The sequence below is a fragment of the Erinaceus europaeus genome, chromosome 21 (genome assembly GCF_950295315.1).
Source record: "Erinaceus europaeus chromosome 21, mEriEur2.1, whole genome shotgun sequence".
Lineage (NCBI taxonomy): Eukaryota > Metazoa > Chordata > Mammalia > Eulipotyphla > Erinaceidae > Erinaceus > Erinaceus europaeus.
In genome coordinates, this window is record NC_080182.1 from 3,840,526 (window position 1) to 3,868,444 (window position 27,919).

A 27,919-nucleotide genomic window follows, 5' to 3' on the forward strand; every position below is an offset into this window, starting at 1 on the left:
TAGTTGTGATTTCAAAACAGGGATAATTGTCAGAGAGTGAAGGCATGACATTTACCACTCACTTTTTAGAAAAAAAGGAACAACTTTAAAGATTATAAACTAAACATTATAGAAGTCAAATATTGGCAGTTTAAGCAAATTAACATTTTTATTTCACAGTTATAACAGCCCATTTCTCAAAACTAAATGTAATGGGTATAAATGCATTTTGGATTGGCAAAGTCATTAGGCTTTCTTCTTCAGATTTATATTTATCTTTGTACTCATTTTTTCTATTATAATTGGTACTGTTAATATGAATGCACCAGTTAAGCCTTCTATAAATTGAAGCAGAGAATAACTTCCCATTGATTTCATTGAGAACATCTATACAATTTTGTTTTGCTGATAAAATGAGCCTGTTGCCTGTGCCCTCATTATACTAGAGAAAGTTGCTGTCAGCTCTCTTATTTATGAGTTGTGTCTGTACCCACAGGCAACTTAAACCCTTGTCACCTTGTAGCATGGTTATTATATGAAAAATTATTTTTACAGGTGTACTTGCTCCCTACTAAGTACAATTTACCAAGCAAATTACATACTGTGCATGTCTGACCTTATTTAATTCTCCCATCTACTCTTACACGATTCTTCAAACTAATCCCAGGTACAAAACTCAGAAAGGGTAAGAAGCTTAAATCATGTTATTACATAGTAAAGTAAGGCTCCAAACCCAGGTTTTGCTAAGCCAAACCAAAGCCTTTTTTTTATTAAATTTTACTTATTTATTTGTTTGTTTATTTATTTATTTATTTTGGCTAGGAGCAGAGAGAAACTGAGAGGAAAGGGGAGCTAGGGATAGAGACAGAAAGGCATATGCGGCACTGCTTCGCCGCTCCTGAGTTTCCCCCATGCTGGTAGGACCAGGGGCTTGAACCCTGGTCCTTGTGCACTGTAATGTGTGCTGTACCAGTTAGACGCACCACTGCCTGATCATCCAAAGACTAACTTTTTTTTTTCTTTTTTGCCTCCAGGGTTATTGCTGGGGCTCGGTGCCTGCACCTCAATCCACTGCCCCTGGAGGCTATTTTTTCCCTTTTGTTGCCCTTGTTGTTTATCATTGTTGTTATTGTTGTTATTGATGTCATTATTATTGGATAGGACAGAGAGAAATCGAGAGAGGAAAGGAAGACAGAAAGGGGGAGAGAAAGATAATCTCCTACAGACCTGCTTTACGGGCTGTGAAGCGACCCCCCTGGAGGTAGGGAGCCAGGGGCTCAAACTGGAATGCTTAGGCCAGTCCTAGAGCTTTGTATCATGTGCGCTTAACCCGCTGCGCTACCACCCAGCCCCCAAGACTTTCTTCCTTTCTTCCTTTCTTTCTTTTTAAATATTTATTTATTCCCTTTTGTTGCCCTTGTTGTTTTATTGTTGTACTTATTATTATTGTTATTGATGTCGTCATTGTTGAATAGGACAGAGAGAAATGGAGAGAGGAGGGGAAGACAGAGAGAGGGAGAGAAAGACAGACACCTGCAGACCTGCTTCACCGCCTGTAAAGCGACTCCCCTGCAGGTGGAGCCGGGGGCTCCAACTAGGATCCATACGCTAGTACTTGCACCTGGAGCCACGTGCGTTTAACTTGCTGTGCTGCCGCCAGACTCCCAAGACTAACTTTTTGTTTTTATAAAAAAGAAACATTGACTAAACCATAGGATAAGAGGGGTACAATTCCACACAATTCCCACCACCAGATCTCCGTATCCCATCCCCTCCCCTGATAGCTTTCCTGTTCTTTAACCTTCTAGGAGTATGGACCCAGGGTCATTGTGGGATGCAGAAGGTGGGAGGTCTGGCTTCTGTAATTGCTTCCCCACTGAACATGGGCATAGACAGGTCTATCTATACTCCCAGCCTGTCTTTCTCTTTCCCTAGTGGGGCAGGGCTCTGGGGAATCGGAGCTCCAGGACACATTGGTGGGATTGTCTGTCCAGGGAAGTCTGATTGGCATCATGCTGGCATATGGAACCCGGTTGAAAAGAGAGTTAACATACAAAGCCAAACAAATTGTTGACCAGTCGTGGACCTAAAGGCTGGAATAGTGCAGATGAAGAGTTGGGGGGTCCTCCATTTTGTAGATAGCTAGTAGGCCTATTTTAGTTATATTCCAAAGGGCCTGTGGCTATACTAGTGATTGTTTGTTTTACTTTTGTTGTTGTTTTGCATGAGCCTGAAATCTGATATGCAGGTGGATCCTAATTATTGCCTGGAGAGGTGATGTCATGGCTGGCAGAAGGACCAGAAAGCTGGATCAGGGAAGAGAGAAGCTCCCTAATGTGGGAAAGGTGTATAAATAGTGTTGACTATAAACCCCATAGATTTGATGGGATCTGGGGCCCATATTCAGCTTAGGAGCCTATGTGACCTCTGCAATTCTGTAGATCTGAGCTCACATTCTGTGGTCATCAGTGAGAACATTCCAAGCTGCCCCAATATCAGGACCCATCTTCCTCAGATGTAGCATAAAGTATATTGTCCAGCCTCCCTTCGGAGGATGGAACATTCTCTACCTTTGTTGATCCAAGTTGAGGGCAAGGTCCTATGAGGGCCCAAATTCCTGATAGGAATGACTGGTAACAATGGAGAGAGGGATTCATTTGAGTTCTAGGCCCATCATGTCTGTTTGGGACTCTCAGGACTCCCTGATTAGGGCCCCAGCTAATGGGGTAGCCTGATAGTGACTAAAGAGTCATTGTTAAAGTCTGCCCTTACTCAGCTTTTGCAGTCCTTGCTTTGATGAGATTAGCCTTGGAGTGAGTGAGAGAACTGTAATAGGAAGTAGGTGAGGAGGGTATCTAAGTCTAAGTAGACACTATTTCATTATGAACTTGATACTGACACACTACAGACTGTTGTGTATTTCTGCTTTCAGGTATATATTTTGCCCTAATTTATGGATACATGTGAATATATGCTCTATCTTACAGGACCTGGTCTATATCTAGGTTTTGGGATTTTGTTAGGAAGTGAACCTCCTAGAATGGAATTTAAGGATACCAGGAAAGGGGGAGAAGGGCGGTAGTGCAGCAGGTGCAAAGCGCAAGGACCGGCGGAAGGATCCTGGTTTGAGCCCCTGGCTCCCCACCTGCAGGGGAGTCGCTTCACAGGCGGTGAAGCAGGTCTGCAGGTGTCTGTCTTTCTCTCCTCTTCTCTGTCTTCCCCTCCTCTCTCCATTTCTCTCTGTCCTATCCAACAATGACATCAGTAACAACAACAAGAACTACAACAATAAAACAAGGGCAACAAAAAGGAAATAAATATATATACATTACCATGAAAGGAAAGGAAGGTCTCACTCGAGTAATGAGGGTGAAGGGTTGACATTCCATGCCTGACCTCTCTGGACACAGTCTAAGTGAAGCATGCTGAGGTGGTGCTCTTTGCGTTGACTGGCGGATGGGATGTCATTTGGTATGAATTGAGAGAAGCATGCAGGAAAGTGCGCCCCACCTTAGAGGTTCCAGGACTGGGGGAAATATAGGCTCTAAAGAGGAAGAGGGAGGATCCTGCTGTCTTAGGGTTTAGGATGACAATAGATAGTTATTACTATAATCACAGTTGGGTTAACTTTGAAATATCCCTTTGTTAGGATTTGCTGTATCATACACAACATCACCATAATTTATGTCCTTTGGCATTATTTGCATATAGCGGTGCCACCGGTTGCTTCTGTTCTCCCTGGTCTAAGCTTTTAAGACAGTCAACATATCAAAGACTCGGCCTATGTATTGAAAAGACTCAGCCAAGACTAACTTCCTAACCTCTGAGCCACACTATGTGTTTACTGAATGGTTGAAAGCCAAGGCTAATCTAACTTACTTCATTTGTCTGTATTTATTTCCACCTCACAGATGAAGTAACCAAGATTCATGAGTTAAACAGCTAAACTAGGATTCAAACCCAGAGTTTATTTTTATTGTTTGTTTGGTTGGTTAGTTCATTCTGTTTCCACCAGGGTCATCTCTGGGGCTCGGTGGTAGCATAACTCCATTGTTTCTGGTGAACTTTTTCTTTCCTTTCCTCTCTCTCTCTCTCCTCCTTTCTTTTTCTTTGTCATTTAATAAAGGATGGGAGACAGAGAGAAATAGTCTGCTTCACCAGTTGTAATGCTCCCCGCACCTCCTGCCTGCAGATAGGAAGAGGGCCTTGAACCCAAGATCCTCAAACATGGTGACATGTATGCTCCACTGGGTGCACCACCACCCAGCCCCCAAACCCAGGGCTCTGTTATCCCAAAGCCTCCATCTGCAATGCCATTATATCCGGGGTGCTTTTTATGTGAAAGAAACAGTGCTGAGAATGTTCTTTGAAGCACAGTGTCTAGTTTAACTGACTAGGTATGTTTCAGAATTTCTGTCAGTAACTTCATTTGGTCTGACTTCACAGCAATTCGAGTAGCTTCCAGAAGTTGCATAAAAGCCAACTGGAAAGAATTAAAAGCCTTACATATATATGGATATGAAAAATAAATCATAATTGTTTCTTTCAGAATGCTTGAAAGTTCTTTCTGCTTTTAAAGTATTTTTGTTGTTGTTGAAGTCAATGTCTGTAGCTGAGAAAGTGCAACTAAATAAAACATTTTAAAAATAATTTTAATTAAAAAATTAGGAACCCTGGGGCCAACCAGATGATCATATAAAAACAAGACTGTAACTGTTTCCCTTCTTAAAACTTAAACCTGCAGGGGTATAAGTGGAGAAAAAGAGCTTAAAGTATCCGTACACTAGAATGTCCTACTCATAATCTGGAAAATGAACTTATTTCTAAAACAAGACCAGGAGTCAGTGACCTGCTTTTTTTATTTTGGATGAGCTAAAAGTTAATTTTACAATTGAAAATGGCTTCTTAAAAGAAAAAAAAAGTTTAGCTGAGCAGTTGTGCCCCTAGTATATATTACAGTGCTCCAGGACCTGGGTTCGAGCCCCCGGTCACCACCTGCAGGGGGAAAGCTTTGCGGATAGGGAAGCAGGGCTGCAGGTGTCTCTCCGTCTCTCTCCCTCTCTATCACCCCCTTCCCTCTCTATTTCTGGCTGTCTGTATCTAATGAATAAAGATAATAAAATAAATTTTTAAAGAAAAGAAAAAATGTATGACACACAAAGATATATGAAGTTCCAGTTTCAATAGCCATAAGACATTTATAGGAATATAGGCACATTCATTGGTTTACTTATTGGCTATAGCTGCTTTCATGCTACAATGGTAGAATTGAATCTAGTTGTTGTGACAGACACCAGATGGCCTACAAAGTCTAAGATATTTGTTCTCTGGCCCTAGTTTATAGTGCCTTAAGAATAGAGGCTTCAGGGAGTCGGGCGGTGGCGCAGCGGGTTAAGCGCACGTGGAGCAAAGCGCAGGGACCGGCGTAAGGATCCCGGTTCGAGCCCCCGGCTCCCCACCTGCAGGGGAGTCGCTTCACGGGCGGTGAAGCAGGTCTGCAGGTGTCTATCTTTCTCTCCCCTCTCTCTCTGTCTTCCCCTCCTCTCTCCATTTCTCTCTGTCCTATCCAACAACAAAGCAACGTCAACAATGGCAATAATAACCGCAACGAGGCTGCAACAACTAGGGCAACAAAAGGGGAAAAGTGGCCTCCAGGAGCGGTGGATTCATGGTGCAGGCACCGAGCCCAGCAATAACCCTGGAGGGGAAAAAAAAAAAGAATAGAGGCTTCGGCGTAGGTGGCGCAAAGCACAAGGACCAGCATAAGGATCCCGGTTCGAGCCCCTGGCTCCCCACCTGCAGGGGAGTCGCTTCACAGGCGGTGAAGCAGGTCTGCAGGTGTCTGTCTTTCTCTCCCCCTCTCTGTCTTCCCCTCCTCTCTCCATTTCTCTCTGTCCTATCCAACAACAATAATAATAATAACTACAACAATAAAACAACAAGGGCAACAAAAGGGAATAAATAAATAAAAATATTTTTTAAAAAAATCTATAAAAAAAAAAAGAATAGAGGCTTCGGAGTCAGATGAAACCAAATTTCAGCCTCAGCTCCTGCACCTGAGCAAAATGTTATTATCATTTAATGAGAAGAGGTAAACACAGAGAATGACTTATGATAATTGCCTTCTATCGAGAAGAAAAGAAGTAGACTTTTCTTTTTTAGTTCTGTCACTTAACAGCATAATAATAGAAAATATAAGAATTTGGCAGAAGTGAAATTTTATATAAAGTATTCCAATTAAACAGGCAGCTGTTTCTCAGCATTTTTAAAAATTTATTTATAAGATGTAAACATTGACAAGACCATAGGATATTTCTCAGCACTTTTTAATATACCATTTACGCTAGGAAGAACTGAAGTGTAAATAATAATAATTACAATTTAGACTATCTTTATCCCATTTTATTAGAAGAGTACTTGTATATAGCTCCATTACCCAGCTCTACACCATGGGTGTCTGCAAAATACTCTCACCTTCAACTCCCCCTTCAAACTCTCTTCCGATCCTTTCCCAGAGTTCCTTGCTTTGGTGAAGTACCCCACCTCCAGTCCAAGTTTCACCCCGTGCTCTCCCTTTCTGACTGTGTTCAAGTTTCAGCTATGAATGCAGTCAACCAGCATTCCTCCTCCTCTTCCTGACTCATTCCACCCAACACTTCTTCAGGTTCCAACCAAAGTGAGACAAAGATCTGGATTTTAGAGAAAAGAAGGAATGAGAAGGAAGGAAAGACCTTGAAGTCATTATGTAGGTGTTGAAGCCAAGAGATAAGTCTGGTAGTAAATATTAAGTTGCCTATAATGTGTTTACCAAAAAAAAAAAAAAAAAAAAAAACCTCATACTATACTAGTCATTCCATTTCCTGTCTGTCTTTTAGATTAACGCCACTTGTGTTTCCGTTAGATGAGCCCTGTGCCCAAAAGTTTTTTCTAAGTCATTTGGCTACTGCCATAAGGATACAACATCCTTTTTAAATTAAGTATGATGTTCTCACAGGTGTTAAGTATACCTCATCATTGTCTTTATTTGCATTTCTCTAAGAGTCCATGACTTTGAGCATATTTTTCTGTCTTTTGGTCATCTGGATCTCTTCTTCTTCTCCTTCTTCTTCTTCTTCTTCTTCTTCTTGTTTTTTTTTCTTTTTCGTTTTTTGCCTCGAGGGTAATTGCTGGGGCGTGGTGCCTGCTACAAATCCACTGCTGCTGTGGCCATTTTTTTCCTTTTTTTTGGATAGGACAGAAAGAAATTGAGAGGGGAGGGGAAGACAGAGAGGGAAATAGAGAGATAGACACCTGCAGCCTGCTTCACCACTGGTGAAGCAACCCCGCTGCAGGTAGAGAACCAGGGGCTCGAACCGGGATCCTTGAGCAGGTCTTTGCGCTTTGTACTACATGCGATTAACCTAGTGTGCCACTGCCGGGACCGTAGACCTCTTCTGTAATAAAAATTCTCCTCATGCCCTCTGTCCATTTTTAAATGAGAGGTTGTTTGATTGGTTTTGCTGAGTTTGGGATTTTTTTTTTTTTTTTTTTTGGATTTTGGTTGTCAGCCCCTCCATCCAATATGGTGTAAACAGATCTTAGAGAAATTCAGTTGGATGTCTTTCTGGTTTGGTGATAGTTCCTTTGACTATTCAGACAGAAACAAGTGCTGGCAAGGATGTGGGGAAAGAAGGGCGCTTCTTTCTTGTCTTTTCTATTTATGATTAACAGTGGCTACAGGATTGTAAAATTATAGGGTATAGTTCCACACCATACTGTCCCAAAGAGGACACTTCTGCATTCTTCATGGGAACGTAAATTGGTTCAACCCCATGAAAAAGTCTGGAGTTTCCTTAGAACATTAAAAATGGGTCCACCCCATGATTCAGCAGTGCCTCTCACAAAGATATATTCAAATATAAGGGCAAGAGACTGGCTCACTTAACAATGGCCTTTTTGGTCAGTATATCACACCACCCCATCATCTAAGGCCCTGGTTAGGGAACCCTTGAATTCCTACACATATATGATGGGCCTAGACCTCTGTGGATCCCTCTCTCCACCATCAATGGTCACTTCCAACAGGGACGTCATCATAAGCCCTATTGTGGGCCTTCCCTGGACTTTGCCCTCACCATACAGCAGCAAAGGTAAAGACTACCCCACTCTCCGAAGGGAGGCTGGGTCTCCTGCCCTGCCACTTGAGGAAGACTGGTCCTGAAATGAGTGCAGCCTGCAGTATTCCCAGATGTGGCCATGAACTGTGAGCTCAGACCAATAGGGACTCAGAGATTATACATGCTCTGTGTTAAATATATATGGGCCCTGGGTTGGGTGGATGGATTTTTTTTTTTTTAAGAATGGGAGCTATTCTCTGCCCTAATCCAACTTTCTAGTCCTTTTCTCTACTCTGACAAAATCTTCTCTGACAGTATTTTTATCCAAGTCCATGTTAGCTATCAAACTCAAGCAGAAAAAACAAAACAAACAAAAAAAAACTCTATAATAGTCCTGGGCCCCTAGGAACATGCCTAAAATGGACTTCCTAGCTGCTTTCCACCCTAAGACTCTTATTCTCACCTGCTCTACTCCTACTTTTTGTTTCATAGTCATTAATCATTTTGTCCCACTTGATATCTTGCCACCTTTCAACAACCAAGTTGCAGAGGCTATCTTGATTCCCCGGACAGATGACCTCACCAATGTGTCTTGGAACCTCACCTCTCTAGAGCCCTGTCCCACTAGGCAAAGACAGAAACAGGCTGGTGATATGGACTGACCTGCCAATGCCCATGTCCAGCAGAGAAGCAATTACAGAAGCCAGACCTTCCACCTTCTTCACGCCAAAAATAATTATGATCCATAATGGGGAGAAACGATAGGGGGATGATGATGAGAGGGCTCTGAACTCCCACTCCATCAGGGACTGGAGAGAGAGGAGAGAGAGGAGAAGGACATTTGGATGTAGTAGTAGGTGTATGAGTGGCTTGGGAAAGAAGACACGATAGGACCTTTAAAAAAGGTGGGCAAATCCCACCTGCAGGGGGTCGCTTCACAGGCGGTGAAGCAGGTCTGCAGGTGTCTGTCTTTCTCTCCCCCTCCTCTCTCCATTTCTCTCTGTCCTATACAACAACAGTTAAAACAATAACAAGGATAAACAACAAAAGGGGAAAAATAGCCTCCAGGAGAATTAGGTTCATAGTCCAGGCACCGAGCTCCAATGATAGCTCTGGAGGTAAAAAAATTTTTTAAAAGGGCAAATACATACAAATATAGAAAGATAGAAATAATAGCTGCACCCTAGGGAGAACTGATGCAGCTTACAATGAAGGGACTGGGGATCCAGTACTCTGGTGGTTCAGAGTTGTTCCCCGTTATCTTGTAATTTTGTAAATCAATATAAAATCACTGAGGGGGGGGGGTCCTGGGAGATGTTGCAGTGGCTAAGGCATTGCACTCTCAAGCAGAAGGTCCTGAGTTCAGTCCTGGGCAGCACATGCACCAGAGTGATGCCTGGTTCTTTCTCCTCCTATCTTCCTCATTAATAAATAAATAAAATCTTAAAAAGAGAGAGAGAGAGATTAAAAAATCACTCAGCCAAGGGAGTCAGGCGGTAGCGCAGCAGGTTAACTGCACGTGGCGCAAAGCACAAGGACCGGAAGAAGGATCCCAGTTCGAGCCCCCGACTCCCCACCTGCAGGGGAGTCGCTTCACAGGCAGTGAAGCAGGTCTGCAGGTGTCTGTCTTTCTCTCCCTCTCTGTCTTCCCCTCCTCTCTCCATTTCTCTCTGTCCTATCCAACAACAAGAATAGCAATAAGTACAATTTAAAAAAAAAGAAAGAAAGAAACAAGGACAACAAAGGGGAATAAATAAATATTTTTTAAAAATTAAAAAAAAAAAACACTCAGCCAAAACGATCTATGTACCTTATCTTCATAGCAGCACAGTTTGTAATAGCTCAAGCCTGTTAACAGGCCAGATGTCCAATGATGAATGAGTGGTTAAGAAAGTTGTGGATAAAAATGGATGACAGAGGACCTAGTGGGGGTTGTATTGTTATATGGAAAACTGGGAAATGTTATGCATGTACAAACTATTGTATTTACTGTCGAATGTAAAGCATTAACTCCCCAATAGAGAAATTTTTAAAACAGAAAGAAAAAAGAAAGTTGTGGATATATGCACACTATTCAGCTATAAGAAATGATGGAATCATCTCCTTTTCCATATCTTGGTGGAACTTGAAGAAATCATGATGAGTGAGATAAGCCAGAATGAGAAGGATGAATACTGGGTGATCTCATTTATAGGTGGCACCTAAGAGACAAAGCAAAGGTGAAGCTGGAATTGGGTGTGGCCGACTGCAGTAAATCAAAGGACTTTGGACTAGGGGAGGAAAAGGGGTGGTATGTAGAGTACCCTGGACACAGTGGTGAAAAGAGACTTGGGTTGGTGATGGAGTGGCATGCAGGCACCTGTCATGGGTGTAATCTTGTATCAACAACTGTCCTGTAAAACATTATGCCCCCACGGCCAGGCAGGCAATAGCTCAGTGGGTTAAGTGCACACGGCACTGAGCACAAGGACAATCCCAATTCGAGCCCCTGCTCCCCACCTGCAGGGGGGGTCGCTTCATAAGAAGTAAAACAGGTCTGCAGGTGTCTGTCTTTCTCTCCCCCTGTCTTTCCCTCCTCTCTTTATTTCTTTCTGTCCTATCCAGCAACAATGACAGCAATAACAACAATAATGACAACAACAATGATAAACAACAAGGGCAACAAAAGGGGAAACATGGCTTCCAGAAGCAGTGGATTTATAGTGCAGACACTGAGCCCCAGCAATAACCCTGGAGACAGAATAATAATAATAAATAAATAAATAAACATTATGTCCCCAATAAAATGTTTTGGGGGGGGAAATACAAAATCTAGAGTAGTGATTACAGTCTGTTAGCTTTGTCCTAGTATTATCAAGATCAATTTTTTCTAGAACTTGAGTCAGAACTACCTGTTTTAGATCTAGTCTGGAAACTTCATTTGTTCTTACTGCGTGCAACTTAGAGCCAAGTAGGATCCAGAAGGATGATAGAGACTTGAGATCCAGTCCTCACATTAATTAAGGCTTCTGACTCTAGGCATCAAATCAGCTAATTAACTTCCTTCAAACACCCGTTTGCGGTCCCCGAGGGAAAGGGAAGATGAGCCTTCTAACATTGTAAATATTAGTTTTCTTAGAGGAACTACTGTATATCAGTACAGATGGCATAGTAGAACTTTGAAAGACTCATTTTTCCTTATATGAACGCTTTTATGCTTCTCAGCTTAAAGTAACAGTTATCATCTATAAAATTGATTGATGTGTTTTGTATAAAGAAGCCTACATAATGATTTGGACTAGTCATAATGTGTTGTAGGAGAGTTCAGAAATATAACGACCTCTTAATTACCCATAATTGGGTCCCTTATAAAAGTTAAAAGCAAACAAAAAAGGTTTACCTCTGACCTGCAGACCCTCACAAAGAAAATCTTACGGCTTTATTGAAATAAAGCCAAATCATTAATGCCAGGAAATCCACCAAAGAGGATTTTATTCCTATTTCAACCTGTGGGTTCTAAGATTGGCATTCTTATTATGCCTCACACTGGTTCCTGAAATGAACTTTAATTTCACACACACACACACACACACACACATCTCATCACTACACATGAGATTTCTCATACTTTATAGAACTATAGAAATGCAGAAAATTTCTAATCTCTACAGCTAACAAATTTTGTCTTCATGTTCTTAAAATTGCCTCCTCTCCCTCATTTCTTTATTCGTAGCACTGACTTTTTACCATCATCATTTGTTCTTACTGCGTGCAACTGAGATCCAAGTAAGACCCACATGGATGACAGAGACTTGAGATCCAGGCCTCACATTCAGGCTTCTGGCTCTAGGCATCAAATCAGCTAATTAACTTCCTTGAAAGACCCGTTTGTGGTCCCCTGGGGAAAGGGAAGATGAACCAACTAGCTTAAGGAGACTTTTAATTAGTCGAGTGCCTTTTAAGGTGAGAAATTGTTTCATTTCTGCCTCTGTGAGAAAGTGAACAGAGAGAAGCTGAGGAAAGAGAAATAGGTGGGTTTTTTTTTATGCATTTGCTAAGTTTAGGATGAGTTAGTCTAAGTATTTGATTTCTTCTTCACCTTTTTCTTCTCCTTCTTCTCCTCCTCCTCCTCCTTCTCCTCCTTCTCCTCCTCCTCCTCCTCTTTCTTCTCCTTCTTCTTCTTTAGTTGGGGGGAATTAATGGTCTACAGTCAATAGTAAATACAGTTTTGGTAGATGTGTGAAATCTATCAATTTTCTGCAAAACACTGTCACCCCAGCCCAGGTCCTCCTCCACCATCATGCACCTGAAGCCCCTTTGCCCCCAGTCCTTTATGTTTCCCTTCTGTTCTTATGCCTCAGCTTCTGTCTATGAGTGAGATCATCCCATATTCTTCCTTCTGTTAATGGCTGATCTCACTTAACATAATTCCTTCAAGTCCCGTCCAAGATGAGGTGAAAAGGTGAAGTCATCATTCTTTGTCGCTGAAAGTATTTTATTTCGAGTATAGTGGATTCTCAGGATAGCAGACTTTGTGCTTTCCAAAGCCTAGGAGAAATAATCTTTGTATTAGCTACTGTCTTGAATTATTGACCCACAGCTCAATTTGAGTAGACTTTTTTGTGGACTTTTTCCCCAGCCATGATACATGATAGAGTTAGAGGTGCACATAACTTTGTGGGCGATGTAACTTCTGTTGGTATGCATCTGGGTTCTGCTTGTGAAGCCTTCTGTTTTTATCATCACATTGGGTTTTTTTTTATCATTCACTTTGTGTTGCTTGTGATGTGTTCTGTTTGTACGTCTGCTGTTGGCTGGCCACCCCCCTGCCTCCCAGATATTGGTTTGGTCCTCGCTCCCCCTGCCTCTGGGACATTTGGTTTAGTCCTCACTGGTTCTCGCTTTTTCCTTCTCCCTGCCCCTATAGTTTGTTCCTGACTCTTCTGCCTGAGGAGAGAGGTAGGAGAGATACAGGACAGAACTGTGTTGTGATTAGAAGAGATTAGATTGTTGGACTGCATCCCCACTCATGAATAAAGATTGAACTGCATCCTCAGCTCAGCCATGAGTCCCTGGTCATCTCTGTCTCCCGCCTGCGAAGCTAATCCGGCAAACTTCTAGTTGAGAACATTTACTTTCTCTGCCAGTGGGTCAGGTGTATTTTGTAACTGGGAATCAAATTGCAAGATCTGCCACATTGATTACTTTTCTCTTCACCTTAGAAATGAGGGCTTCCTAGAGAGGCCTCTGCTGCGGTTTACTGTATCAATAGTTAATGATTTAAGGTCTATATAGTCAATAACATTTTTGCCCTGACCAGCAGGGCGGTGAACAAGGGCTAGGAACCCAATGAGACCTGAAATGATAGGGACACGAGACACGAAGAATGACAGCAAGACAGGTTTCTGATCAAGCTGCAAAATTTTATTGTGAACACAGGCATTATAAGGCTTTAGGGAAGGAGAGGGAATGCTGGAGGAGGGGGGAGGGGGAGCAACTTCAAAGCAGAATGTTCCTTGCAACAAATGGCGGGAACCAAACTGTGTGTTGACTCACTTGTGTTGACTCACTTGATTACTGATAAATGGTTTACCTAAGGGGAAATGGCCTGCCCAGGGGGGGGGAATTAACCTTGTCTTGAGGGGTTCCGTTGTCTCAAAGCTTATCATCTATAAAGCAGAGAAATGGCTCCTGACACATTTTTAGTGGGAAAGTAATTGTCTTAAAGTTAATGACATAGGGCCTGGAATATAGCAAAAAGACTTTCATGCCTGAGGCTCCAAGATCCCAAGTTCAGTTCTTTTCGACACCATAAGCCAGAACTGTGTAAAAAACAAAACAGTGATAATTCAACCAGTAGAGTGTACATGTTATCACATCTAAGGAATTATAGGATTCTTTGTTTGGTTATTTGTTTGTCAGCTCTGGTTTATAATGGTGTAAAGGATTGAACCTGGGACCTCAGAGCCTCAGGCATAAGGACCTGTTTGCATATACATTATGCTATATCCCCATACCTGCTTTTTCTTCTTTAAAAAAAATGCTTTTTTTTCTTTCTTTCAGGACTATTACATAACACCTCTGTTACTTTGTGAGTAATCAGACATGCAAATAACCCCTCGTGGATTAAGTTAAACCTAAGAGAGTTAGAAACATTGGAGAGCATTATCATGGAGTACAAACTGGAAGGGAAAGGAAAATGCCAACATAGCATGAATTTACTTAATACAATCAAGAGTATGAAAGAGTTGGAGGAAATGATTGATGTGGTGCTCATAGCAGAAGGGGAAAAATTTCCTTGCCACAGACTGGTTCTGGCTGCGTTTAGTCCTTATTTCAAAGCTATGTTTACCTGCGGGCTACTCGAATGCACCCAGAGGGAAGTCATACTCTATGATATCACAGCAGAAAGCGTGTCAGTGATCTTAAATCACATGTACAGTGCAACTTTGGAGATTAACCATGCCAATGTACAGACTGTAGCTATGGCCGCCTATTTCATGCAAATGGAGGAAGTCTTTCAGGCGTGTCAGAAATACATGATGGACCATATGGATGCCTCCAACTGTGTTGGTGTCTATTACTTTGCCAAGCAGATTGGAGCTGAAGATTTGTCCGATCAGTCGAAGAAGTATTTATATCAGCATTTTGCAGAGGTGAGCTTGCATGAAGAAATACTAGAAACTGAAGTGCACCAATTCCTCACACTCATTAAATCGGACGACCTAAACATATCCAGAGAGGAGAACATTCTGGACTTAGTTCTGAGATGGGTAAATCATAACCAACAATCGCGCACAGAGCATCTTGTTGAGCTTTTGAAGCAAGTCAGATTGGAACTGGTCAATCCTTCTTTTTTAAGACAAGCTCTGAAAAGGAACACAATGCTGCTTTGTGATGCAGACTGCATTGACATAATTCAAAATGCATTCAAAGCCATCAAAACACCCCAGCAGCACCCTATGAATCTTCGTTATGGGATGGAAACTACTAGTCTTCTACTTTGCATTGGCAACAATTCTTCCGGAATCAGATCAAGGCGCAGGAACTATGGGGAGGCCAGTTTCTGTTATGACCCCGTATCACGGAAGACCTACTTCATCTCGTCTCCCAAATATGGAGAGGGTTTAGGAACTGTGTGTACTGGGGTTGTCATGGACAACAACACTATAGTTGTAGCTGGAGAAGCAAGTGCTTCTAAACTCTCCAGACAAAAGAGCAGGAACATTGAAATCTACAGGTTTGTATCTGGCACCATATTTGTACATTTGTTTTCTGCACTTTGCTTTGATGTTTGCAGTAATAGGAGAAATACTGATTAGAAAGTGGCCACGCCTTAATTTACAGTTAGACCAAATTACTCCATAAAGAATATGGAGTGGTCCGGGAGGTGGTGCAGTGGATAAAGCACTGGACGTTCAAACCTGAGGCTCCTGAGTTCAGTCCCTGGCAGCACATGTACCAGAGTGATGTCTGGTTCTCTCTCTCTCTCTCTCTCTTTCTCTCTTTCTCCTCCTATCTTTCTCATTAATAAATAAATAAAATCTTTATACGTTGAAGATACTTCTTTGTGCACAAAACCCTAAATGATGGTGAATATGTAGCACACATGAAAAATTCATAATGAAATCATCCACATTTCTAAGTGATTTTCTCTCCTTTTAATTAAGAAAATACAGTTGTATTTGCATAAGTTAGATATGCTTATATTAAGAGTCCATTATTAGTTTTCATTATTTATCCACTTGACAGCATCATACATTGTTTTGTTTTTAAGGAATTTCAGATCACTTTTAACAAGAAGGAAATTGTGTTAAGACAAGCTCCTTCAAACTAATTCTTAGCTCATAATCCAAAGCAATAAGTAATTTTTTTCTTGACCAAAACTTAGTAATCATCTGTCATTTTCCACTCTGTATTCTTATTTTATAGATCTTTGCTAAACTTCCAACAGTAAAATGTTTATAGTGTAAGACTACTTGGGAAGATGGAGTGGGTGGTGGCACATACATTACCACACACAAGGACCCAAGTTCAAACCCCTGGTCCCCACCTACAAGGAGGATGCTTCATGAGTGATGGAGCAGTGCTGTAGATGTGTCTCCTTATCTCACAGGGAAAAATGATTTCCAAGGGTAATGTTATCATACAGGCTTGGAGTCCCAGTGATAACCCTGGGGAGGGGGAGGGGAAGAGCTTTAGGGTTGGAGAGATAACTCAGCCTGTTAAAGCACCAACTTGGGCACCCGCAACCCCAAAGGACACAAATTCAATCCTGGATACCGTCTTATGCCAGAGATGAGTAGGGCATGGTGCTTACACTGAGGGCTCAAACCCAGGTCCTTGTACATAGTGAAGTGTGTGTTCCCCAGATGAGCTATCTTCTGGCCTCTCCATATTTGTTAAGATTAAATTTTTAAGTATTTATTTATTTTATTTCATAGGACAGAGAAATTGAGAGGGGAAGGAGAGAGAGGGAGAAAGAGAGACACATAAATCACTGCTTCAGCACTTGTGAAGCTTCCTCCCTGCAGGTGGGGACTGGGGGCTTGAACCTGGGTGTTTCTGCAGGGTATTTATTAGGTGCACTTGGCTGGGCACATCCCCTCCCAGCCCCCTCATAAGTTCTTTCTGGTTACTTTCTACGTTTTTTAGTTCAAAATATTAAAAACCAGATTAGCCAGTCTCCCAACAAGGACACATTTCTCATCTTTCCCAGAATATATTTTGTTCTTGGCCTATTTTCTTAAATTATGTCTCAGAAAACCAAAGCCTTTTTTTTTTTTTTTTAGTTCTAGTTGTCTATTTGTTAATTTGTTTTAATTTAACAGTCCCTAAATGTAGATACTTCTCCTCCTTTCTCTTCTAAAATTAAGTACAATTAAAAAGAGTGATGAGAATGTAGTCAGTGTCCCAAGGGTTTAGCTTTCCTAGCTAGAGTTACATAGAAAAAGACTGTCACAAAATTAAATGTCTGCACTCAGTTTGTGACAAGCCAGACCTGCCATCTAGTACAGGAGCAAGATCTTTCAACTCCCCTGTCAAGTCCGAAGTAAAATGCTATCTCTGGGGCAGAATGGAAGACTCAGCCCAGACTAATGGAGAAAGCTTCTGTAATAAGTTTAACTGTGAAATGTCTGATGCAGAATAAGAGTCTGTACTTAAAATTGTACCCTGGGTAAAACACACATACCATAATTTCTTCATTTATTCCAAAACAGAACCACTTTGTTTCTGATTTTTCCTGGCTTTTTGTATATATATTCTAGGCATTTTTCCTGGGTTTTCTGAAATAAATCTAATTTCATGTATTTTATCCCATTATTTCCGTAAGTACTTCTGTCTGCCTTAGACTAAGTGCTCCCAAGTCATCATTAGAGGAAACAGACTTACCATTATCATAACAGAAAACAAAAGAGAGTCCAAGTCTGGCCCAGTGGTGGTACAACCAGCTGAGTGCACATGTTACCATGTACAAGGACTTGGGCTGAAATTCCCGGCCCCTCTCAAGCAGTGAAGCAGGGCTGTAGGTTCTCTCTCTTTCTTTTCCTTTCTCTCCCTCTCTAGCTCCACCCTTTTCAATTCCTCTCTGTCTTATCAAAGAAAAAAATGAATGTCCACAGCAGTGGATTCAGGCACTGAGCCCTAGCAATAACCCTGGTGACAATAAAACAATAATTATAAAAGAGAGAGCCAGCGTTATAGTGACCATACACACACACACACGCCCCATTTAATGTGTTAGACTCTAAGGCCGTATATCCCGGGGTCCCTACCCGCCAGTACTTTTCTCAGACTAGCATACATATTCATGAAAGCAATTATTGAAATTACCACACTTAGTAGACTAAAAAAGATGCTAAATACCCAGTCGACACCTACAGGTGGCTTTTATACACCTACAGATACTCTTGACTCTATTTGAAGCTAGTCAGAACTAGAAGATTTTTTTTTAATTGCCAGCCCTTTGAGTCCACCGCTCTAGTGCCCATCTTTTCCTTTCTTTTGTCTTCCTATTATTATTATTATTATTGTTTTCTTTATTTGACTGGACAGAGAGGAATTGAGGGGAGAGGGGAAGACGGAAAGGGAGAGAGAAACACCTGCACCTGCAGTACTTGCTTCACTGCAAGCACCCCCTGCAGGTAGGGAGCAGAGGCTTGACTCCAGATCCTCGTTCCTGGCATCACATACACTCAGCCAGGTGTGCCAGCACCCAGCCCCATAATAGCAACTCTTAAAACTCCACATATCCTGTGCAATCCCATTAGAAGTCTGGTTTTTGTTTGTTTGTTTGTTTGTTTTAGAGTCTCGGCTCTAGTCGGATCAGCGTAGTGCCAAAGTCCTACTTCTGGTCCATTTAATGCAGCTTTTCTTCATTTTCATTTCCTTTCTTACGATAAAATGACAATTTTCTCAAAAACTTTCCTAATTGTTCTTCTCCTCCTCCCCCCCACAACCACCTCCTTTATTTTTCATCATTTGTCTTCCTACGACTCTAGGAAATAAAGACTAACTCTGAATCATCAGCATTTTTTCGTTTTTCCATGTTTGCTTTTCTAAACATTCTGTTGATATCTGGGGTCATTTCTGTGCACATTCATCAGTCCTTCAAGAAATGCACACCTGTACTATGTTTTTATATCAATGTTTTTTCCTCTCCATTTATAAAAATCCCAAACGTGTTATCTCAGTTGGAAAAGGAACTTAAGTGTGACTCTGGGCAAGTCAACTTCGTGTTAACTCTAGATTTCTCTCTGCTGACCTACAGGTACCATGATAGAGGAGGCCAGTTCTGGGAAAAGTTATGCACCACTGAATTTCGAGAGCTCTACGCTCTGGGCAGTATCTGTACTGACCTCTATGTTATAGGAGGACAGATGAAAATTAAAAACCAGTACCTTATTACGAACTGTGTTGATAAGTACTCTGTAGCACACGACAGCTGGCAAAGGGTGTCTCCACTTCCACTGCCATTGGCATGCCACGCCGTGGTGACGGTGAAGAGCAAGCTGTATGTGGTTGGCGGCTGGAGCCCTCAGGTTGACGCATTCCCTGTATACTTGGCGTGGCTGTGCTGGGTTTGGCTGATTTTTTTTTTTTTTTTAACGCGGTTGTGGAATACTAAAAGTGCATGGCTTGCATTCTGGTAAAATGCTTTCTCTATTATATACGGCAAAAGTTGAGGTTTTCAAGTCTTAAAGCAGTTTTAGGAGGATGAATGCTCAAGTGTGTGTCCATTCAGCGGCCGAGTTTCGTTCTCCATAATCCTCCCAGTTTTGCTAGTTATCAAAGACTCTTGTGTTGAGGGGTTACTTGCAGGGAGCGTGGAAATAAGTGGCAGAGAAGCTAGATTCTTTTTTTCTTTCTTTCTTTCTTTCTTTCTTTTTAGAACAATGTTCTCAGTTTATCGTCCTCTTCATTCTTTTTTTTTATTTTTTTAAAATAATTTTCATTTATAAATGGAAACACTGACAAGACCATAGGAGGTATCTTTTAAAAGGTACAATTCCACACAATTTCCATTCCCAGAACTCCGTATCCAATCCCCTCCCTTCATAGCTTCCCTGTTCTTTAACCCTTTGGGAGTATGGACCCAGGATCAGGATCATTATGGGCTGCAGAAGGTGGAAGGTCTGGCTTCTGTAATTGCTTCCCTGCTGAACATGAAGAAGCTGGAGTCTTATCCCAGCTCTGTTTGCTTAAATACTGTGTCGCCAGAGGCAAGTAACCCTTTCGTCTTTTCATATTTAAAATTCTTACTCTAAGTGGGCACATCAGAGTATTCACCCTGTACTGGCGCACTCTCTCTCCACATAAACAGACTGTGACTTTAAATATCTTAGGTCTTTTCTGAGCATCAGCAGATAGAGAAGCCAGAAGACTGCTTATAGCAAAACCTGGAAAAACGATAGCCAACCCATGACCCTTTCTCTTCTCTTAGGGTGGCCCTCCTGTGCCTTGGCACTCTCACTGTGTGTTTCCTGTCCCTGAATTCAGCCTTGCCCATCCAGTACTTCATATTAAAAAGTAGTCTTCCTAGCTCTGTCCATCCTGTAACATTAACTATTTATTTTTTTACCTGATTTTCTTCTGTTCTTCAAATTCGCTTCATGATAAAATTGATTTTGGGCTTTCATTTCATTGGCTTGGGCTTTTGGTGTTTATAGCATAGTAAGCCTTTATTTGAAATTTAAATAGCACAATGGTTATGCAAATTGTATGCAGAGATTCCCAATGGTTATGCAAAGAGACTCCCATGCCTGAGGCTCCAAATTCCCAGGTTCAATCCTGCCCCACACCACCATAAACCACAGCTGAGAAGTGTTCTGGTAAAAAATAAATAAACAAATTAAATTAAATATAAGTTAAACTTAAGCTTCACATTGAATACATTTAAACTTGTGTGCTGTTCTCAACTGACTCCCTTGCCTGAGGCACCAGAGCTCACAGGTTCAATGGCCAGCACCTTCATAATAAACCGGAGCTGAGCCCTGCTCTGGCTAAGAGGGAGATTATTATGTAAAATGTTATGCAATGCATCAAAAAGTATCACAGCTTTAATCACAGCTAGCTTGTAATTAAGCTTTCCCAGAACTATCCATTACATAATTTTGTATGAATAAATTCCAAAAACAACTTAGAAGCTCTTCTTTGCCTTTCTCCCCGTCAAATAGAGAAGTATTTAAACCAGAAGGAAAATTAAAACTATAAAGTTAACTGTGTTAATTTGTAAATGTCTATGAGCTGGTGGCACTTGAGTATTTATTGCATAAGAAAAGTATCAGTTTGAACCTGATAAGTGTGTGAGGTGGCAGGGTAACGCAGAGCTGTGTTAAGGAACTGTATTAAGCATACTCTTAATGCCTTGAAAGTTCACTCGAATTAATTGCATATAACCTGCAGCCAAAATAACAAACAAAAGATACCTAGGCACCCCTAGCATCAAGTCATTAAAGTTCCCAATGCATTGTGCACAGTAAAGCAATACTTCAAGTGTACGAATAGCGGAAGCCACACACGCCTGTGTCAGGCTGAGCAGTCATTCTATTTCTACCGTCTATTGTCATGAAATATATGTATGAGTACATAAGAAATACCATTTGCCTTAGAAGATATATCTGCAAGATCGAATTCAGACCATTCCTATAGAGGCTATAATTACAGTGTAGAAGCATTCTAACTACTAAAACACTAAAAACGTTTCTGTAATTTTGTTTCATTTGAATTAGAAAATATTATAAAGAAAAATACCTTCTACATTACTAAAATTAGTTTCCCCAAAATCTTATTAAAATCCACCATTATAAACCTAGGCAAAGTAAAATTACACTGTAAATCCTGTTCAAGAAAATGTGATTGAGAGCCAGGTGGTGGTGCTCAGTTAACTGCACATATTACAGTGCACAAGGACCCTGGTTCAAGCCCCTGGCCCCCATCTGCGGGGGGGGGGGGTGTCTCAAAAGTGGTGAAGCAGGGCTGCAGGTGTCTCTCTCCCTCCCTCTCTATCGCCTTCCATTTCAGTTTCTCTCAGTCTCTATCCAGTTAATGAATAAATAGATAGATAAATAATAAAAGAAAATACGGTTTTATTTTTAAGGTTTCGCAGTTGCTAAGATCACAGCTTGTTTGCTCTGACCCAACTCCTTAGCTTCATTACTACAGAATATAAATTTCTCTGCTGTCGGCAAGGTACTTATAACCTCAAGCCCTGGGATGTGGTGTGTCTCTGAATATGAGTTACAGCAGTTAACCCCTATTTATCTCTCTGACTGTCTGCTTTGATTAATTGCGCTTATAGCCTCATAAAGATCTCTAAGTGGTATGTCATCACATTGGCTGTCATATTTCCCCCAGATGGATCTCCCGGATGAAGAACCGGACCGATTAAGCAACAAACTGTTGCAGTATGACCCCAGCCAAGATCGATGGATGGAGCGGGCGCCCATGAAGTACTCTAAGTACCGATTCAGTACAGCTGTCGTCAACAGTGAGATTTATGTTTTGGGTAAGAAGCAGCAGATTGCTGAAAGAATATAACTACTTTGTTTTCCTCAGTGGTTTGCCTCAGTACAAACAAAATATTTCACCTTCATCTCGCATCCCAGTTCAGTATATGTATAACAAGACCGGTTTTCCCTTTTCTTTTCTAAAGCACTGTAAAATAAGATAAAATGAAAGTTCTACTTAACAAAAAGAAAGAAAGAAAGAAAATTACTTGTATGGACTCTTTAAATCTTTTGGGATGCAAAAACAATAGTGATACATCCTTATGTATATGCCACGCAAGTTATTTTGAAATAGGAATAAGCCTTGAACCACCTTTGGTTAATGCAACCTGGTGGCCTTTTGCAAGCAACTGTAATTTTCTGTGCTGATACTAGATAAACTCACCATGGGTAAGACATCACCAAGCATAGTGCCAATCCTCTCCAGTTTTTCTCATCCATCAGATTTCTCGGGGTGTTACTGATTTTCGTGAGTGCACTTTTCCTTATCTTTGGAATATGTCTGGTCTTAAACTAACCAGTGGGGAGCGGTGAAAGGCAGGGTTGTTTTCATTCAAGTGGGTCAAACAATTCCGACCTCCCCAATGTTTTCTTGTTTTTCCTCCTTTACTGTGTCCTTTGGTCTTCTAAGCACATTCCATTTTCCTAACATCACTGCCTATGACCTTGTCCTCTCCCCCATAAATATGGGAAGGAAGGAGGCTGGGATAAGGAGCTTGACTAACTGGACTCGTGAAGTGATAACTATGCCATTTTTCCCCATATGAGGCAATGAGTGAACTCAGTCTCACATATGCACAGTACTGGTGAGTGAGTGACCTCCCTGGCCAAGCCTTTATTCTTTAGTTCTCGGGCGGGCGAGGAGAGGCACCCCAGCACTGTGCCACCCATGGAGCTCCCCTGGTGTTGTCTGTGGTACTCCCGTGCGGTGCTAGGGCTCCGACTCAGCTGTTGTCTGTGGTACTCCCGTGCGGTGCTAGGGCTCGGACTCAGCTGTTGTCTGTGGTACTCCCGTGCGGTGCTAGGGCTCAGACTCAGCTGTTGTCTGTGGTACTCCCGTGCGGTGCTAGGGCTCAGACTCAGCACGGCATATAAAGAGAGGTGTATGCACTGCTAGGTGAGCTACTCCCCAGCATTTCCAACTATGTTGATTTTTTATTTCATTCCATCTGCATTAGTTTCTAACTGGCAAAAACACAGTGAAATGATGGAGAGCAGAGATGGCAAAAATACTGATATACTGGATGAAAGCAAACCAAGCATTCGAAGAGATTACTTTCTTTTTTTTTTCTGTTTTTTTGTTTTGTTTTAAGTTTTTTCTTAACTTTATTTATTAATTCCCTTTTGTTGCCCTTATTGTTTTATTGTTGTAGTTATTATTGTTGTTATTATTGATGTCATCATTGTTAGATAGGACAGAGAGGAGGAGAGAAAGACAGACACCTGCAGACCTGCTTCACCGCCTATGAAGCGACTCCCCTGCAGCTGGGGAGCCAGGGCTCAAACCGAGATTCTTGCTCTGGTCCTTGCGCTTTGCACCACCTGCACTTAACCTGCTGTGCTACCGCCCAACTCCCAGAGAGATTACTTTCTTTTACTAGAGGAGACTCATTATCACTTGGCTGTCTACATAGCATGAAATAATTAATGTACTCAAATATTAAAAGTGTTATGATTTTAAGAGCATGAACATTATGGAACATAATTTATGACAAGGTCAATTATGATAGTCACTCATAATCATAATTACTTTTTTCCTCTGGATATACATTTGTTACATTGTTATAACCATATGCTGTGTCACATGTCCAGAAGAGACATGGTGTGAACTAGGACAGATGTGTAACTCAAGGGGATGAAAGGCTCACCCACCAATAGAGTGAGAGCCAGTCAAAAGTGATGTGTCATTCGAACCAAAGACTAACATGTAGCCACACTAGATTAGAAGTGGAATAATACGGAGTTGGGTGGTAGTGCAGTGGGTTAAGCACACATGGGTAAGGATCCCGGTTCGAGCCCCCAGCTCCCCACCTGCAGGGGAGTCGCTTCACAGGCGGTGAAGCAGGTCTGCAGGTGTCTGTCTTTCTCTCCCCCTCTCTGTCTTCCCCTCCTCTCTCCATTTCTCTCTGTCCTATCCAACAACAATGACATCAATAACAACAACAATAATAATTACAACAACAATAAAAAAGGGCAACAAAAGGGAAAACAAATAAATAAAATTTAAAAAAGAAGTGGAATAATAATGGTGATTTAAAAAACATATTAGGTAGGGAAAGGCACCTTAGAGACATTCCTGGGAACTCCTATTTTGTGACGTGAACACGTGTCTACTGAATAAATGAAAGGAATATTTTAAAGAAGCTGTAAATTTTAGAGAGGTGCAATAAAGAAAGAGAGAAAAGAGGTAGGGTCAGGTGGGCAGGGAAGAAGAAATGAGGAGAATGACATAAAAAGGATGGGTGACAAGAGTGAAGTGGTGAGCGTAGAGGAGGAGAGGAGACTGAGCAGTTGGGCCATTGTTGGAGAGCATCGCGTTTTATAGACCTGCTGATGAATGACTACGAGACTCATAGGGATAGTGAGAAGCTACACAGAGGCAATCTTATTAAGCATTGTTTTAGGAAGACTGGTGAGGCTTCAGTTTCTTGGACTGTCTTGCAGAAGTTGCCACAAGAATAATGTAGAGGGAGTTGGGCGGTAGCGCAACGGGTTAAGCGCATGTGGCTCGAAGCGCAGGGACCAGCGTAAGGATCCTGGTTCGAGCCCCCAGCTCCCCACCTGAAGGGGAGTCACTTCACGAGTGGTGAAGCAGGTCTGCAGGTGTCTGTCTTTCTCTCCCCCTCTGTCTTCCCCTCCTCTCTCCATTTCTCTCTGTCCTATCCAACGACGACAAGAATAATAACTACAACAATAAAACAACAAGGGCAACAAATGGGAAAATAAATAAATAAAAAATTTTAAAAACCCTCATTTATTAAAAAAAAAAAAAAGAATAAGGTATGCCCAGAAAAGGCTAATATTAAGATTGGTGTGCCTACCTGAGTTAAGAGTAAATGAAACATTATGAAAAGCCGTGCATTGTAAGTGCTGGAACACTATTATAACTACTGCTTGTTAAGACCCTATGTGGTACAGGCACTTTGTTGAATTCTTTTCCACAAACAACTTTATGTAATGATCATAAAAAAAAAAAAAAAGTAATACTAAGGGAGTCGGGTGGTAGCGCAGTGGGTTAAGTGCACATGGCACCAAGCAGAAGGACCGGGCGTAAGGATCCCAGTTCAAGCCCCCAGATCCCCACCTGCAGGGGAGTCGCTTCACAGGCAGTGAAGCAGGTCTGCAGGTGTCTGTCTTTGTCTCCCCCTCTCTGTCTTCCCCTCCTTGCTCCATTTCTCTCTGTCCTAACAATGACGACATCAATAACAACAACAATAACTACAACAATAAAAAAAAGGGCAACAAAAGGGAAAATAAATAAAAATTAAAAAGTAATACTGGCAAAGTATTAATTCTCTTCTCTATGGCTGACTAGATACTTAGACTGTTTCTCCCAGTGAACACACACACACAAAGTTGGGTTAAATGTTTTTTTAAGGGTGGAGGAGATAGCATAATAATTATGCAAAAAAATTTTTTTTAAGTTCTAGAATATTTGTTATAGCAGTAAAAATTTAGCAAGCCAAAAGGCTAAGTAAAAACAGAAGACTTCCAACTAGGGAGAATTGGGGGGGGGGGGGGAATCAACATTCTTTCCCTAAAAAGTAACGATAAATTTGTATCTCTAGAAATCAACCAAAGACAAAAGACAAAATAAATTGAGAAGAGCTTTGTTTCTCAGAACTGATGAACTGGGAGTAAGTCTTCAGGCAATGGGTGACATTCTTGAGGTTACTTACATCTTGCTTCCTGGCCGAGCTGATTCAGCACGTAAGTGCTGCAGGAATGAGGCTAGCTATGAGAAGTCATAGCTTTATTTGCTAGTCGGTACAGCCACGTTTGAGAGTAGAAGCTAAAAACCACCCCCCAAGAACACACACACACACACCACTGACCAAAAAACAAACAGAAAAGATTGCATCACCTCTAGCCTGAGCCTCTAGTCCTAGTAGGGACAGCAGCAGGCCTAAGAATAAATCAGGAATTCAACTCAACAGACCAGGGAAATAAGTGTTGTAAAGGAGTTTGGTAAATTCTCCAGAGAGCCCCGGATGAAAAGTTGCAGCCACCCCCTGGCCAAGCCCCCGCTCTGAAAAAACATATCCAAGTACTTTGCACATTCCTGGTTGCTTGAGATGGTCGGACAGAAATTCAAAGTCATGGGAAACTTGAAAACTATGTGAACTTTGAATTTGCTCCCTAACCCACACAGAGATAGTGGAAACCTTTCTGATGTTTGAGTACAAATAGTCCTTGTCTAATCGCCGAACTATGAAGAAATAAAAGTAATCCCTGGACTGAAACATTTTTAATGAGAAGTTGTTTTGGTTTTTTGTTTTGTTTTTCCTGGAATGGGGGCACTGTACAAGAGCAGCTTCTCTGCTGGGTTGCGTTTTCCACACAGAGAAAGAGACACCACAGCTCCCCCGCCCCATGCTATGACACCTCCCATGTGGTGTCAGTACTCAGATTTGTGCCACACACAAAGCATGTGCCCTACCTGACAAACTATCTCTCTTGCCCAATAGTGTGTGTGTGTGTGTGTGTGTGTGTGTGTGTGTGTGTTTGGAGGGGGGAGTTGAGATTTATTTATTTGAGAGAGAGAAAGGAAAACAGAGCATTCCTCTGACACATACAATTTTGAGGATCAAACCTGGGACCTCATTATTGAGTGTCCAACACTTTATCCACAGCGACACTTCCTGGACCACCCTAAGATTTTTCTTAATGGAGAAGACAGCAGCAAGTGACAGGACAGAGAGAGAAAATCCAGGAAAGTTACTTAAAAACAAATAGCAACAGCAATCAGCTCCCCACCACCACCCAAAAAAAGTCTCCAGGGAAAAAAATTAGAATCAAAGTCAATATAATATATTTTTATGACAAGTCAATAAAAGCTGTCTTTGAGTGGACCCAGATGATGGACTTAATAGGCAAAGACTTCAAAGCAGCCATAAGATATATGTTCAAAACAGTAATAAAGTGAGTAAATTTGTTTAAAAAGTAAAGGATAGGGAGTCTGGTGGTAGTGCAACGGCTTAAGCGCACATGGTGCAAAGTGCAAGGACCGGCGTAAGGATCCCGGTTCCAGCCTCCGGCTCCCTATAAGGTAGTCCCTTCACAGGCGGTGAAGCAGGTCTGCAGGTGTCTATATTTCTCTCCCCCTCTCTGTCTTCCCTTCCTCTCTACATTTCTCTCTTGTCCTGTACAATAACAACAACAATAATAGCTACAACAATGGAAAACAAGGACAACAAAAGGGAAAATAAATATTAAAAATAATTTTTTAAGTAAAGGACAGTATTACAATGACTCCACAATTACATCAATAAATAAATAAAAATTATGTAAAAGAAAGGCACAAATGAAAAAATGTTCGAAGAAGAATGCTCACTGATTCTTTCAACATCTCTAATCTGCTTTTGAGCTCACTGAGTACATTTTTCATTTGTGCCTTTCTTAGAAATCATACAACCTGAAGAAAAAAGAGGAAATTAGAAAAATTAACAAGACCTCAGAGACATATGGAATAATACCAAGCCTACCAGCCTAGGTACAAAGAGAATCCCAAGACAGATGAGAAAAAGAGGCAAGAGATTTTCTTAAAAAATAAATAATGATCTTTCTCACACTGGTGAAAAACACTGCAGGTCCAAGAAACTCATCAAACCTCAAATATGGGAAAGTCACAGAAAT

General features: G+C 41.5%; 1 protein-coding gene across 1 annotated transcript in view; it reads left to right on the top strand.

Annotated features, from left to right (window-relative positions):
- The window catches only part of KBTBD12 (kelch repeat and BTB domain containing 12), a 104,454-nt gene that overhangs the window by 3,804 nt on the left and 72,731 nt on the right, over nucleotides 1-27,919 (top strand). The window contains exons 2-4 of the mRNA XM_060180288.1: nucleotides 14,118-15,288; nucleotides 18,820-19,096; nucleotides 21,912-22,062. Of these exons, the coding sequence (XP_060036271.1) occupies nucleotides 14,225-15,288; nucleotides 18,820-19,096; nucleotides 21,912-22,062 (1,492 nt within the window). The 5' untranslated portion in view covers nucleotides 14,118-14,224. The remainder of the gene's footprint in view (nucleotides 1-14,117; nucleotides 15,289-18,819; nucleotides 19,097-21,911; nucleotides 22,063-27,919) is intronic.